The sequence below is a fragment of the Photinus pyralis genome, unplaced genomic scaffold (assembly GCF_008802855.1).
Source record: "Photinus pyralis isolate 1611_PpyrPB1 unplaced genomic scaffold, Ppyr1.3 Ppyr1.4_LG7, whole genome shotgun sequence".
In the NCBI taxonomy this organism is placed as follows: Eukaryota; Metazoa; Arthropoda; class Insecta; order Coleoptera; family Lampyridae; genus Photinus; species Photinus pyralis.
Window position 1 is genome coordinate 31,420,496 of NW_022170738.1, and position 11,862 is coordinate 31,432,357.

General features: G+C 37.0%; 2 protein-coding genes across 6 annotated transcripts in view; both read right to left on the minus strand.

The window, feature by feature from the left end:
- The window catches only part of LOC116175807 (microtubule-associated protein 4-like), an 80,789-nt gene extending 75,526 nt beyond the window's left edge, over positions 1–5,263 (minus strand). For 2 of the 5 annotated variants that reach the window (XM_031494112.1, XM_031494111.1), the window contains exons 1-3: positions 3,573–3,695; positions 3,360–3,524; positions 3,074–3,306 (exon numbers count right to left, since the gene is read on the minus strand). In XM_031494112.1, coding sequence (XP_031349972.1) covers positions 3,074–3,306; positions 3,360–3,524; positions 3,573–3,608 — 434 coding nt within the window. In that variant the 5' untranslated portion in view covers positions 3,609–3,695. Of the gene's footprint in view, positions 1–2,581; positions 3,010–3,073; positions 3,307–3,355; positions 3,525–3,572; positions 3,696–5,147 lie in introns of those variants that run through there. The other 3 variants (XM_031494113.1, XM_031494115.1, XM_031494114.1) reach the window with 3 other exon arrangements.
- Positions 5,264–7,112: 1,849 nt separating this feature from the next.
- Positions 7,113–11,557, minus strand: LOC116175808 (RING finger protein 10). Its single transcript, XM_031494116.1, has 9 exons — positions 11,191–11,557; positions 10,788–11,139; positions 10,649–10,739; positions 9,279–9,463; positions 8,802–9,235; positions 8,368–8,616; positions 7,898–8,175; positions 7,674–7,851; positions 7,113–7,623 (listed from the first exon to the last, which is right to left on the minus strand). Exons 1-9 carry the CDS (start codon positions 11,258–11,260, stop codon positions 7,535–7,537), a joined length of 1,926 nt encoding a protein of 641 aa, XP_031349976.1. The 5' UTR covers positions 11,261–11,557; the 3' UTR covers positions 7,113–7,534.
- Positions 11,558–11,862: the final 305 nt, after the last annotated feature.

An 11,862-nucleotide genomic window follows, 5' to 3' on the forward strand; every position in this document is an offset into this window, starting at 1 on the left:
TGAGACGAGTCCGATTAGGAATTAAAGATTTAAAATCAATATCAGCGTTCTTTTCATTGACGTCCAGCGGTAAAAAAAAGTTTCCGATTGGTCTGAGTAATTCTTACGTCCACCAAATGGGGAAATAGTTATGGCAGCGGTCTTTAATTAATTTTCATTGATTAGTTATTTTCTTTAGACCACTACCAAACGGCTTTTAGGGCTGTGGTTGCCTCTTTTACTGAATCCGCAATTTCTCACAGCTTTATTCCCAATTAGCCGACTTGCAGAAATAACCAAAAAAGAGTAATTTACAGAGTGTAATTCAAAACCATACCCAGAGCAATGAGACGACAACTAACGATTGGGAACAACCCATTGATAAATGTTATTCCCAATGGGTATTTGTTTGGGGAAATGTGCCCAGTACCTTGACATTTTTACAACTTAAACATTTCTACTTCCGCGTAATTCGGCGGGGAAAAAATTCATTGTACTTTAAACAAAATGTACCCACAATTATTCTATAGGTACACATAAATTTGAAGTTCTAAAAACTTTCAAACGCATTATCTTGATGCCAAAAGAGTACATCACATGCACGTTTGATAACCGTGTGCGAGACCGTGTGTATGGATGATTCAAAGATGATAATTTCTTTTTCTGAGACCACATGTATTTTGATCAAAACCTGTCAAAATCGTTATTCATCCACCAAGATCGTTGGGAAAAAGACTATTATCTCAATGCCCAAGCATTTGTGTTGATTAGCAAAGTTAGAATAAATGGTCGTTAAAAAAGTGATGGAAATACTGAGAATCCTTCGATATTCCGTGGTATTGCTTTATTTAATTAGTCTGTTGCGTTCTTTCCGTATAAACACGATTATCGCGTCTCCAGTTGTATCCAACTGGTTTGTTTTCCTTTTTAAACGATTAATTTCTAGAATTGTTAAATGTAAGGCAATTTATCGTTTATTTTGCGTTGTTTAACCATTTAAGTGCAAGTTTAGTTTTAATGTATGGGCACTTCTATTACTTTTCTTAAAAGGAAGATTTAATTTATTAGCGATAAGAATGCGTTTTAATGGGTTTGTTTCCGGTTTTTTCAAAATTTACCAAGTAATTCTTCTTCGAATTTAAGGAATTTGATCGTGGCCGTTATTTGCCATAAAATTTGGAATTTGAAAAGAGATTTAAAGTGTTTTGTATATGGTTCATTTTCGCTGGACCATTGCAAACGGCATTATTATTTGCACGCCCAACACGGGGCATTGCATTTATTTTTTTATGTGCCCGAATGATAAGAGTTATAACAATATATGTAGGATATATAATATGAAATCATTAACAAACTGCCAGAGCAAAAAAACGTGTCCGTGCAAGAGCAAGTGAGATAGCTATATAGCACTCTGCAGGATAAACAGAGAATACATGGAGAGGGAAACACAAATAGAATATATCTCCGAATACATATAATTTAGGAAAAAGTTTATTATGATAAATAAAAATTATGTCGTATATGAAGTGAATTAGTTATTTATTGGTCCTCTTCCTCATGTGCACTATCCTCGGCACTATCGTACTGGTACTGGACATAAAGAAGCAACATGATGATAGTGACTTTATATGGAAGATAGATCATATTCTGATAAAATTTTCCAAAAGTGGTATTAAATTAGACACAAGATGGTATTCCCACACTGACGATTGTACAAGGAGTGCCACCTTCTTTTTTTAATGAGACCTACTACTGCTACATTTTATGACCCTAACAAAGGCAGCCCTTGTCATATAGGGTCATATTAATTAATATCACTTTCTGTAAAACCAGACAGCGTTTTCTTCTAAAGAGATGTTAACTGGCGGTGAAATACTGCCACTGCAAAAATCAGGGTACTGTCCTGTAAGAGAAAAACTTTGCAGAACTAGGTATAGAGGGTGAACCTTTAAAATACTCAAAAATGACATTTTCTGACCAATCAAAAGCAAGAACTCCAAAGAGAAGAAGCAGAGCAACCAGGATCAGTTGCTTATATGGGTCGAGAAGATTTAATAGCATTCATTTCAGTTGATATTGCCAAAATGCATCTGCACTTCCAAAATAATTTATCTCAAACTTGGAGGAGACTTGATTGCAGAACATAGGGACACACCATCATTGTTGAAATTAACGATTGTAGGGTTTTATTAACTTTTTAAACAGCAATTAAAAAAGAAACCGTTAAAATAACTAACAGTACTTTAAATCGAATAATAAAAAAGCGTTACATTATTTATAGAAACATTACAACAAAAACATCATTGTTCTGCTCATAAAATTAGAGAATAATTTCTCCAATTAAGTTTGGGGGAATCACCAATGATAAAAAAACTTCCAAAACAACGTAAATAAATGTATAATTAATCAGTGTCAGTAATCGTATTGCGTAACTGAAATTTCTATACCACAAAAACCATTAACCATGATATTTCCGCATAGATGACTAAAACTAAAAGTACACAAAACATTTATTGCTTTCGCTATCGTACCTATGATAACAGATAGGATTGTGTAATCCCCGTAGAGAATTACAAAATATAAACATGACTGTCGTACTTACTTTTGATTTAAATACTGCGTCGTCCAATCTATGATAGCTCCGACGACCTCAGAATTAAGCAGCTTGTAGCTTCCCAATTTGACAGGTAATTGATCGTGCGGATTGCAGCTATCGACGAAATTCTCGAAGAAGCTTCGGTAATCTTTCAAATAGTCATCCTTATTAGCCATAGTTAAAAAAATACTTATCGGAATCACAGCAAAGTTAACACTTTATTATTTACACGAATTCGTTGTGATATGTACATATATTTGTACTATACGTAAGAATACTGTTATCTTAATTTACTCGCTTGGTAATACTTTTAGAATTCATTTGGTTTAGATGAACTGTAAATTTTTGTTAGAAACATTTAATAAATGAATCACTCCTTCTGAATGGTTGAAATGAAACGTCAAATTTGCATGGGGGAAACTTCAGCGTGTAGCCAACGCTGGTGTGGTGATAAAATGAAATGTCACTAATATTACTATTTAATCAAAATTCACCTACATAACGCTACATAATTTCCATTCCTCATTTAACAGTACATTATCGACAGGTTCACCTTTCATTTCCTTCGCTTTCAAATTTAAGTACGTATTCTCGTACTCCTTCAGGAGGTACTCCGGTAATGGCTTGTTCCAGTCTTTCGGTGGCGACCGACGTTTTGTCCACACATCATTTCCATAGTGATCTCTTAACCTTTGCATCCGTCTTTCAGTTTCACTTTGTACAACAGCATTCTAAACAGGAATGTTACATCGGTAAGCATTTCAGGTTATCGATACCGACCTACAGCCGCTTTCAGGTCCTGATCGTCCTGCCATTTTATACAGGCGTCATAGTCTCGTCTATATTGCGAGCAATCGATTGTTTTACCGTATATGAAGTACTGATGAAATCGGGCTGCTATGCTTCGACAGTCTTTGTAATCTTCCAAATAGGCTGTACATGGTCGGATCTACAATTATATTACTTTAGCTCAAACTATATCAAATTTTAGAATTACCATCCATTCGTCTGTTAGTTTTCCATCTTCACTCATTTTTATATGTAATAAATTAATTCTGAACTAATGAGGTTTTAGGTTAGAAAAGCACCACTAACACCTAACGTCAATTCAGTTCAGTCAGACAGGAGAAAAGGTGTAAAGAAGCGTTTACACCGTAAACATAAAATAGATTTGTGTATAAATAAAATTTATATTTTAAATACAGTATATAGGGTGAATCGCCCAGTTCTCGGCCACTTAACTGAATTTTCACCTTAAACCGACGTTTAAAAATTGCAGAATGATTGAAATCCAATTTTGATTATTTTATTGGATAGCACGTAGTTTACTTAATTAAATTTAATCATTCAAAAATGTCAAATCTATTTAAGTTTTTTTTTGTTAATAAAATCCTAAAAAATGTCCTTATTGCCAGTTCTCGGTCACTTGATTATTTTCTCGGCCAAGACTATGCCAGTTCTCGGCATGGGTGGCCGATAAATCCCATTTTTCGGCCGTGTTGTTTAAGCATTAAAATAAAAGGAGAAATGAATGGAAAATGGGTGCCTAGGTACAGATAATCAAAAAAATTAATTTTATTGCAGTCAGTAGTAGATTCTAATCAAAATATTTAAGTAGATAAATAAAACAAAAATATTCCAAGTTGCCTATTTTAATATAAGTAACTAATAAAAAAACCTTAAAAATAAACATAAATAGATATCCTTAAAAAGAGGAGTAAATAATTTGTACTCATTAAAACTTATTTGCAGGAACTACACAAGAAATCTCTAGTTGAAGCTTCATTGTATGATAAATTAGATAACTCAGTACAAGCTAAATGAAACCACTTAGGGCATGCATCGCATCCCAGGTTTTTTAAAGAATCATCTTCTGTGTCACTTACCAATTCATCTTCGCAAAGAGAACACATCAATTTTAATTTCTTTGCTGCATTTTTTTTTGACTGTTTTATATCTTTTTTTGCATTTTTTTTATTCTGTTTTTCCAGTCTTTCATCTTTTTTCTTCTGCTGAGCTTCCTGTTTATTTAGTCTTCCTTTCTCTTGCTTTTCAATATGTTTTCGCCAAGCGTTGGACGAGATAGCACTTGGCAATTTCTCTTTTTTTTTATTTTCTGAACCTTTTTTTATAGGTTCAGGAAATCTTAGATGACGAGAAAATGGGGTTAACACGAAATCAGGTAAAAAGCACATAAAACCAATATAAGTTAAAGGTAATGGCCGAAAAAAGGCCAAGATACCTTTTCTCGGCCGCTCTTTTAAACATTTTTATTTCCCGCGCTTTTTTAGATAGTCCGGCCGAAAACTGGCTATTTTGTGGTACTAACTGTCCTAAGTATGCCAGAGAAAAGGATACGAATTATTATGAACCAGTAAGACAAAAAAAGATAAACAATATCATGCTCTACGACCTGTTCTCGGCCACCCTGGCCGAGAAGTGGATTGAGCGTTTTGGTTAAGCCAGTTTACCGGCCACCCCATAAAATAATTAGTACTTATGAATTATCATTATTTTCTTAAATATAATAGTACATCGACATATTATTTATCTAAAATTTAATAACACTTACCTTTATAATCAGTATTACACAAAATAATCACTATTCCCTTATGAGATGTACCCTAGCAAATCTGCAGTAAACAGCCGCAGGCACGCACGTTTCACAAGAGCCAACTTTTAACTGCCATTTTTTATGGTGACATGTGCTTAAAAAAATGGCGTGATCCGTAAAGTGGTGGGGAAAGGAGTGTTGAGTAGGATCTGTAAAAATCGCGGATCGAAACAAAAGTTTGTACTAATTTATTCCCTAATTCTCCTAAAGTGGCCGAGAACGGGTGGTGGCCGGCTAACTGGGCGATTCACCCTACGTACCACTGACCTCATTTTTAAGGTTCGCGGTACGTACACAAACCCATTTTCTTATCCTAAATGCTGGGGCTGGAAGCCAAATGAAAAAATGGGTGCGGTGCTGCGCTTTGGGTTTGTTTTTAAGGATTCCAACAGGAATAAATAGTCATTAAAATTTTTTTTAGCTCGAGCGTCCCGCTTCTGTTAACTACCTTTTTTTAGTTTCCTTTTCTTCATTGATAAATTTCAACTTCTGTTTTCTTCCGTTCTTCAACTCTATTACTCATTTAGTCCGTCTATAATTCGTATTATTTTTGCAGCAGCTCATAGGTACACCTTTTAACCCTAAACGCGCCAGAGCATATCAAGCGCTACGGCTTTGAGGTTCTCGTTCCCTTTCCACAATTTTTTACAGAGTTTGAAGCCCTCTGCAGAGCGTTTAGTGCCTTTGTTAGGTACTGCTAGACCATCTAAATACACTTTGCATGCCTTGATAAATCGTTCGTGTATTGTATCTGTTCTGCTTCTGAAAATTTAGCAACGTCAAACCGTTTAGGTCCATTGCTGAGCATTCCAAAGCTTTTTAAGTACATTTCATTTCTAGGCGCTTTGAAAAAACATATTCGGGATAGCTAACAAAGCACTATGTCCTAGTCGCATTTCAGAATGCTAGTTTGATCCCCCCCCCCCCCTTCATGTTTTACAGCATTGAATTCCCACCTCCAAAGTACTTTACGCCCTTTGTAGAGGTCTTTATAGGTGTCTGCAAGTTTTCTAGACCTTTACGGATACTGCTTAAAGCAGGGCCTTTTAAGAGTTCTTCAGGCACTACTCCCCACTGAGGAAAGGGCATAGGAAACTCAAGTAAGCGTTATAATAGGTTTTGGAAAATTTAAACTATCCTTGCTCGTAATTACATTGATTGCAAATGCAATTTTTGCAAGTGTATTTACAGCCGTAAAAACTACAATGTTAATTATCTTTGACCATTGAGAATAAACCAAATGGCGGTCTTAACACACCAATAGTAATTACAATATGCTGCCACCAGAGGTCTTACTGTTAATCTGAATCTGTCGCAGCTTGTTGCCGCAATTTTCATAAAAAAATCAAGATGACATAAATCGCTAAAAAACCGGCTGCCGTTTTAGTACTGCGGCGTGACCTCTATTGCAACGTGAAAACTTTCCAATTTGCGCGATAACCGCATCGGTCGCAGTTTTCCCCTGCCTAAAGACACTGCAACTCACTCTGCGCCACCTCACCAACCTGCGTCCCATTTTGCGCCTCGATTAAGAGCCCGCGTTGCAGAGTGGCGCATCTGCGTAGCGGACTTCCGCTATACAAACTCGCGCTGCTAATAATGGGTGTCGTTTACTAGAGCCGTTGTATAATAAATATACAATGCTAAAGCGAACCGCACCGTTTCCTAGCATATACGCACATAGAGCGCGCTGCACCAAAGCGACGCGGAGCGGCACTCTCGTTTACCGTTTTAAAATAAAATATGAACGTGGTTTCACAGGATTGTGCCTCAACCTCATTTACTGTGTGTTCCCTTACAGCAAAGGAAATACTTAAAAAAAAAATAAGAACTGATTTATACTTCCAATAAAGATTATCGAGTTAATATTTATCCCTTTACCCTTATCCTTGAGGCCAGAAGAGGTTTATTAACAGACAAGCAGCCCAGGCATATCAATTTAATTACATAACAACAACCGCCCCCTATGTAACAACCGTGTACTTATCCCACGTTGTACATGATTCTTATCTAAAGTTTGCAACATTATGTATTGATCACTTTGACAATTTCTAAATGACACCACTACAAGAACAGCAGATTGAACTTGTCTTCGTATCATCAAACTTACTAGGATTATTTGTATAAACTAGCAACTGGAATGACTAATGGCAGATTCTCATGATACCTCAATGTATTTATTACCGATTACACAGCCAGAATGACTGCACAGCACTTCTGAAAATTGTACGTCTACATTTGGTAGTTACCTCCATTTCCTTCCAAGAAAAATACTACACGTAACACTTACAATAAATTAATAAAAAGCGATTTACTGAATACTTAAAGCAAATAATGAAATTTGTTTAGGTGCGATCGTTGCCGCTAAACGTCCTGGAGGTGCTGAATAAAACCTTTTTTTGCTTCTTTTTCTTGGCACCTTTTCTCGAATTACCTACAAAATATGTTGACCTTTTTTTTTGCAGCGGAAACACGCAAACTTACCGTTATCGTCACAATGCAACGACGCATTTTCTAGCGCCAGAGCGAGAACATCGCCAAAGCTTCGACTGTGACTAGGCGTCACAGCGTAATCCTCGGAAACTGGCTCACTATTAATGGGAATCGGTACGCCTTTTCGCACGGGCCAGATGGGTGTCGATGACTTATTAGTGGAAAGCATCTAAAAATTGTGGTTAGTGAATCAATATTGTTAATAATGCCTTTACTTTCGCGAATGAAGGACAGTTGTTCGGCGGAGATGATCCGGTAGTTTGAACTGACAGTGGAGACGAACTGCGTTCGCTGGGTGGTGAAATTTGTCCGGTTTCATCACTCATTGCGATTGCAACTTGAAAATCGGGAAAGTCCTGATGAGATTCCAAATGGATGTTCGCTTCGATAAATTTTCCCATTTTTTTATTTTCTTCCTCTGTGATCAGTTTTTCGCGCTTCCTCTCTTCACGCTGGCGTCGCTGACGCCGTTTGTATCTTGCGTCGATCTCGTCTATAGTAAAACTTGTGAGGACAAAATAGAGCAAAATAGAACTGTCGTTGAGGAGACTGACTTTAACGACTATTTGGGTAAGACGTTAAAGTTAATTAGCCTAACAATAATTTCGCATATCATCTATGGATTTATAAAATTGTCATAAACCTTGTTGGAGATATGCAAAGAGTACGGGTGAGAAAGACTTACCACGAAACGCAATCAAGGTTTCCACGTTGATTATGGGGGCTTTCAGTTGAATTTCTGCAAATTCGTATTGACAAGTTGCAGGAAGATGCCTGTAACGATGACGTTTCCGAATGTCTTCGGGAACTGAACCCGTTTCTTTCTCGAGAATTCGCCCGGTAATGGTTTGTGGACAAAATTCTAACGAACCGTAGGTATGCTCCAACATACGCACATTGATGTTATGCATGTAGATGTGTTGACCATCGGTAGCTAAACAGATCTAGTTAAATAGCGCCACTTATGCCGTTAAAGAGTTGTGGGAACATCAGTTTAAAATGCATTACGAAATACACTTTTAAGCAATATGAACCGTTTTGATTTTCCAAAGATAGTATTTCGCATAGCTTCAATACCACTAAGCGTACTCAACACTTTGGATATCTTCAAGTTCTTACCTTGATAGAAGTAGTAAACGTGCTTGGTGGATTGTGGATTGCCTTCTTCATCTGGAGGTGGCAGATTCAATGTAGGCTCATTATCGACATTTTCTTGATGTGCTGTTTGCGAGTCGTACAATTGACCCCGTTCGTTGAGCAATGAGAGCGCCTGCTCTATAAAGCATTTTTCTGGACAGTCGTTATCCTCTGCCAGCTGCTGTAGCAATTCAGACCGCTCTCTATCAATTATAGTGTACACCTCGCGTCTCCCTGCTGTGAGCAGTTTGGTATAAATGTTAGAGACGATTTCATCCGAAACACTGTAGGGGCTAGTTCGATCGGGCGCTTCAAAATCTGCAGGGTACGCTATCAATGAAGCGCGAGCACGTTTCATCAGCTTAAAGGTGATGTTATCATTTACATTTCTCAGAGAGTGTGGAATGGTAATCACACTAGAAAACACGTACAAAAAAAAAATTTTTGCAATTGTTTTACCTTTTTAAATCATCTTTGGAAACACTTTCGTAGCATATCGGACACTTACGTACAGCTTTATCAGAAAGTGCTAGATAATGCAGAATGCATGACCAGCAATAAATGTGGCCACAACGAGTCATTTTGGCGGCAATTGGTGGATATAGGCAGATGGGACAGGAAGGAAAATCCAATACGCTGATGTTCTGAAAAGATGAGGTATGTCTAAGCTACAATTCTTGCTATAGTCGCAACGTCTCCATTATAATTTGAGTTTGACCATACTTAAAAAACGTAGTCCAATCAAAATAAATCAATAAAACTTGACCAAAAGGTCAATAGAGGAGACCAGAAATTTTGAATTGTAAATTGGAGGTCCACTATTTGAAAAAACAAGATTAAAAAAAATATTTTCGCCCTAAGGCAAGTTCCTGTAGCGCATTTTCCATGCATTAATCTTCCCAAAGCGCCATAGCTATGTTTTTCTTTGCTATTAAACAGTGATATTCATGTAGAAGTAGACATAGGGATTTCCTATGTCTACTTTTACATGATAAAAAGTCTCCTGAAACTGGAGACGGAAAACGTAAAATAAAGCAAATACAAGAAGCAAAGTGTAAACTAAAATAACGTGAAGCGTCAACTGTCAAAATGGAATAATTAATAATTATGGCGCGGAATGTATCGCGTCGTTTTGCAGACTTTCTATTGGCCAGCCTGAATTATATCAAAATTAATTCGCATATTTTCCGGGGCTTTTCTGAGCATGGTATGTATTTTTCAGATCCTGAAATTGTGAATGTTCCGAAATGAAGTATAGGGACCTTTATTTTAGAGAAAATTACATATTATGTAACATTGAAATACCAACCTGTACACGAAAATTTACCATTCAATATACTTGACTTCATAAAGTAAATATCTAAGCGCATTAAATAAATAAAACGCATTAAGAAGTGTGATAAGAGAAGGTACTATTTACTTAGTATGTAGGTTACATAATTGTATTTCATAATCTTTGAATGTACAGGCGCACCAAAAGTCATGTCTCTACACAACTTATTACTCTTTTTCCTTTTGATATGTAAAGGTTAACCTATGAAATACGATTACTGAGTGTATACAATGATTTTGTTGACCTACCCTGTACGCCAAATTTAAGCTCAATCATAATATAATAATTCTGAAACAATCTTTTTTTGATTTATTGAAATAATCTCAATTTTCAATTATTGTTTGTTTCTATCTCAACAACCTTCAAAACCAAAAATTTCTTATGCAGATTCAATTTAGTAAAATTTCCGCCAAATTTCACAATTAATTGCAATAAATACTTAGGACACACAGTAAAATTGGTGTAATTGTGATAATTTACCTCCGACAGTACTTACCACTTGCTCAATCAATCCCCAATCAACAAGCGCATCGGGATTATTCATGTAGGCCTTATAATCGGCGCTCTCTCGAACAATAAACTGACAACTGCAAGCGACATTTAGAAAAGCGGAACCAAAAATTCGTACTACTCACTTTGCCTGCAAGAATTGCTCCTTCTTATACTTGTGCTTCAGGGCGAAGTTCAGACGAGGTCCCACGACCGCATGGCTGTCGTCCGATTTAAAATGAAAGTTAAGTAAATGATTAAGGCTTTGCTTTTTACTGCCTTGTAGAAAAACCGATCCCAATTCCGGACTCAACGGCTCTAGCCCGGATTCCTCTCCTCCACCTGCCTCTCCCGAGCAATAAAGTCCGCGCGGCCGTGGTCGCTTGTCGAGCGCCCTACTACGTTGCGGTGTCGGTTTGCGGAAAGTCTCGTTCTTCGGAAACGTGCCCCCGTTCGGCTCTCTCCGACGACATCCACGGGGCCACAACTTATTGGCATCTAAACGAGTCGGAGTTCAAAACAAAGGAGACGCCATCTTAACTCGCTCACCTTGCGTTTTTTTATCAGTTGAGGATACCTTCTGGGAGGGTTGAACAAGTCGACTTCCCTTTTTTTCCATGTTGTGCTCCTCCAGCGTTTGCAATCACTAGGTTAATTGAGAGAATTGCTTCTCTAAGAGAAGTGGTTGCACATAATTTCGAAGACGTCATTTTAAAAAGCCATGTTTATTAAATACTGGATAAGAAAGAAAATTTAAATATTAACTTCGAATGATCTTCAAATTCACGCAGTGGATTATACGAAATGCAAATAAACTCCTGGGAGTTTCTCCTCCCTATCGTCGAACACGACGAATTTTCTTTTTAGGACAACACCAACGCGACGAGTCGCAATAATGGCGACGCAAATACTTACATTGCGTTTGCGCAATCGTATATTATGTAATTGGTCCTTATTGTAAAATATGCTACTTCTTGCTTTTTATGATTATAGAAAAACTTAGAAATTTTTGTAATGCAGTATCTATTGAATAAGATACAATTTTACAATCAATTTTTATAAAAATAATTCAAGTGGGTGACAACTTGACTTAAACTTCCTGTGACCCGTCTGCCATCTACAAACCACGAGCGCGGGTTTTTTAAACTTTAAAGTCTTCGGTGCTATCACAACATTTGATATGGCATACCAGTAGCCAGGCTAAGTGACGCAAGAATAACT

Excerpts from the sequence above, each read along its gene's own strand:
- LOC116175808 (XM_031494116.1), bottom strand. The coding sequence starts at position 11,260 with ATGGAAAAAAAGGGAAGTCGACTTGTTCAACCCTCCCAGAAGGTATCC. Across the intron at positions 10,740-10,787 it reads GAGCAATTCTTGCAGGCAAA|TTGTCAGTTTATTGTTCGAG; the intron begins GTGAGTAGTACG and ends TGTCGCTTGCAG. Across the intron at positions 8,176-8,367 it reads AACCTTGATTGCGTTTCGTG|ACGAGATCGACGCAAGATAC; the intron begins GTAAGTCTTTCT and ends GTTTTACTATAG.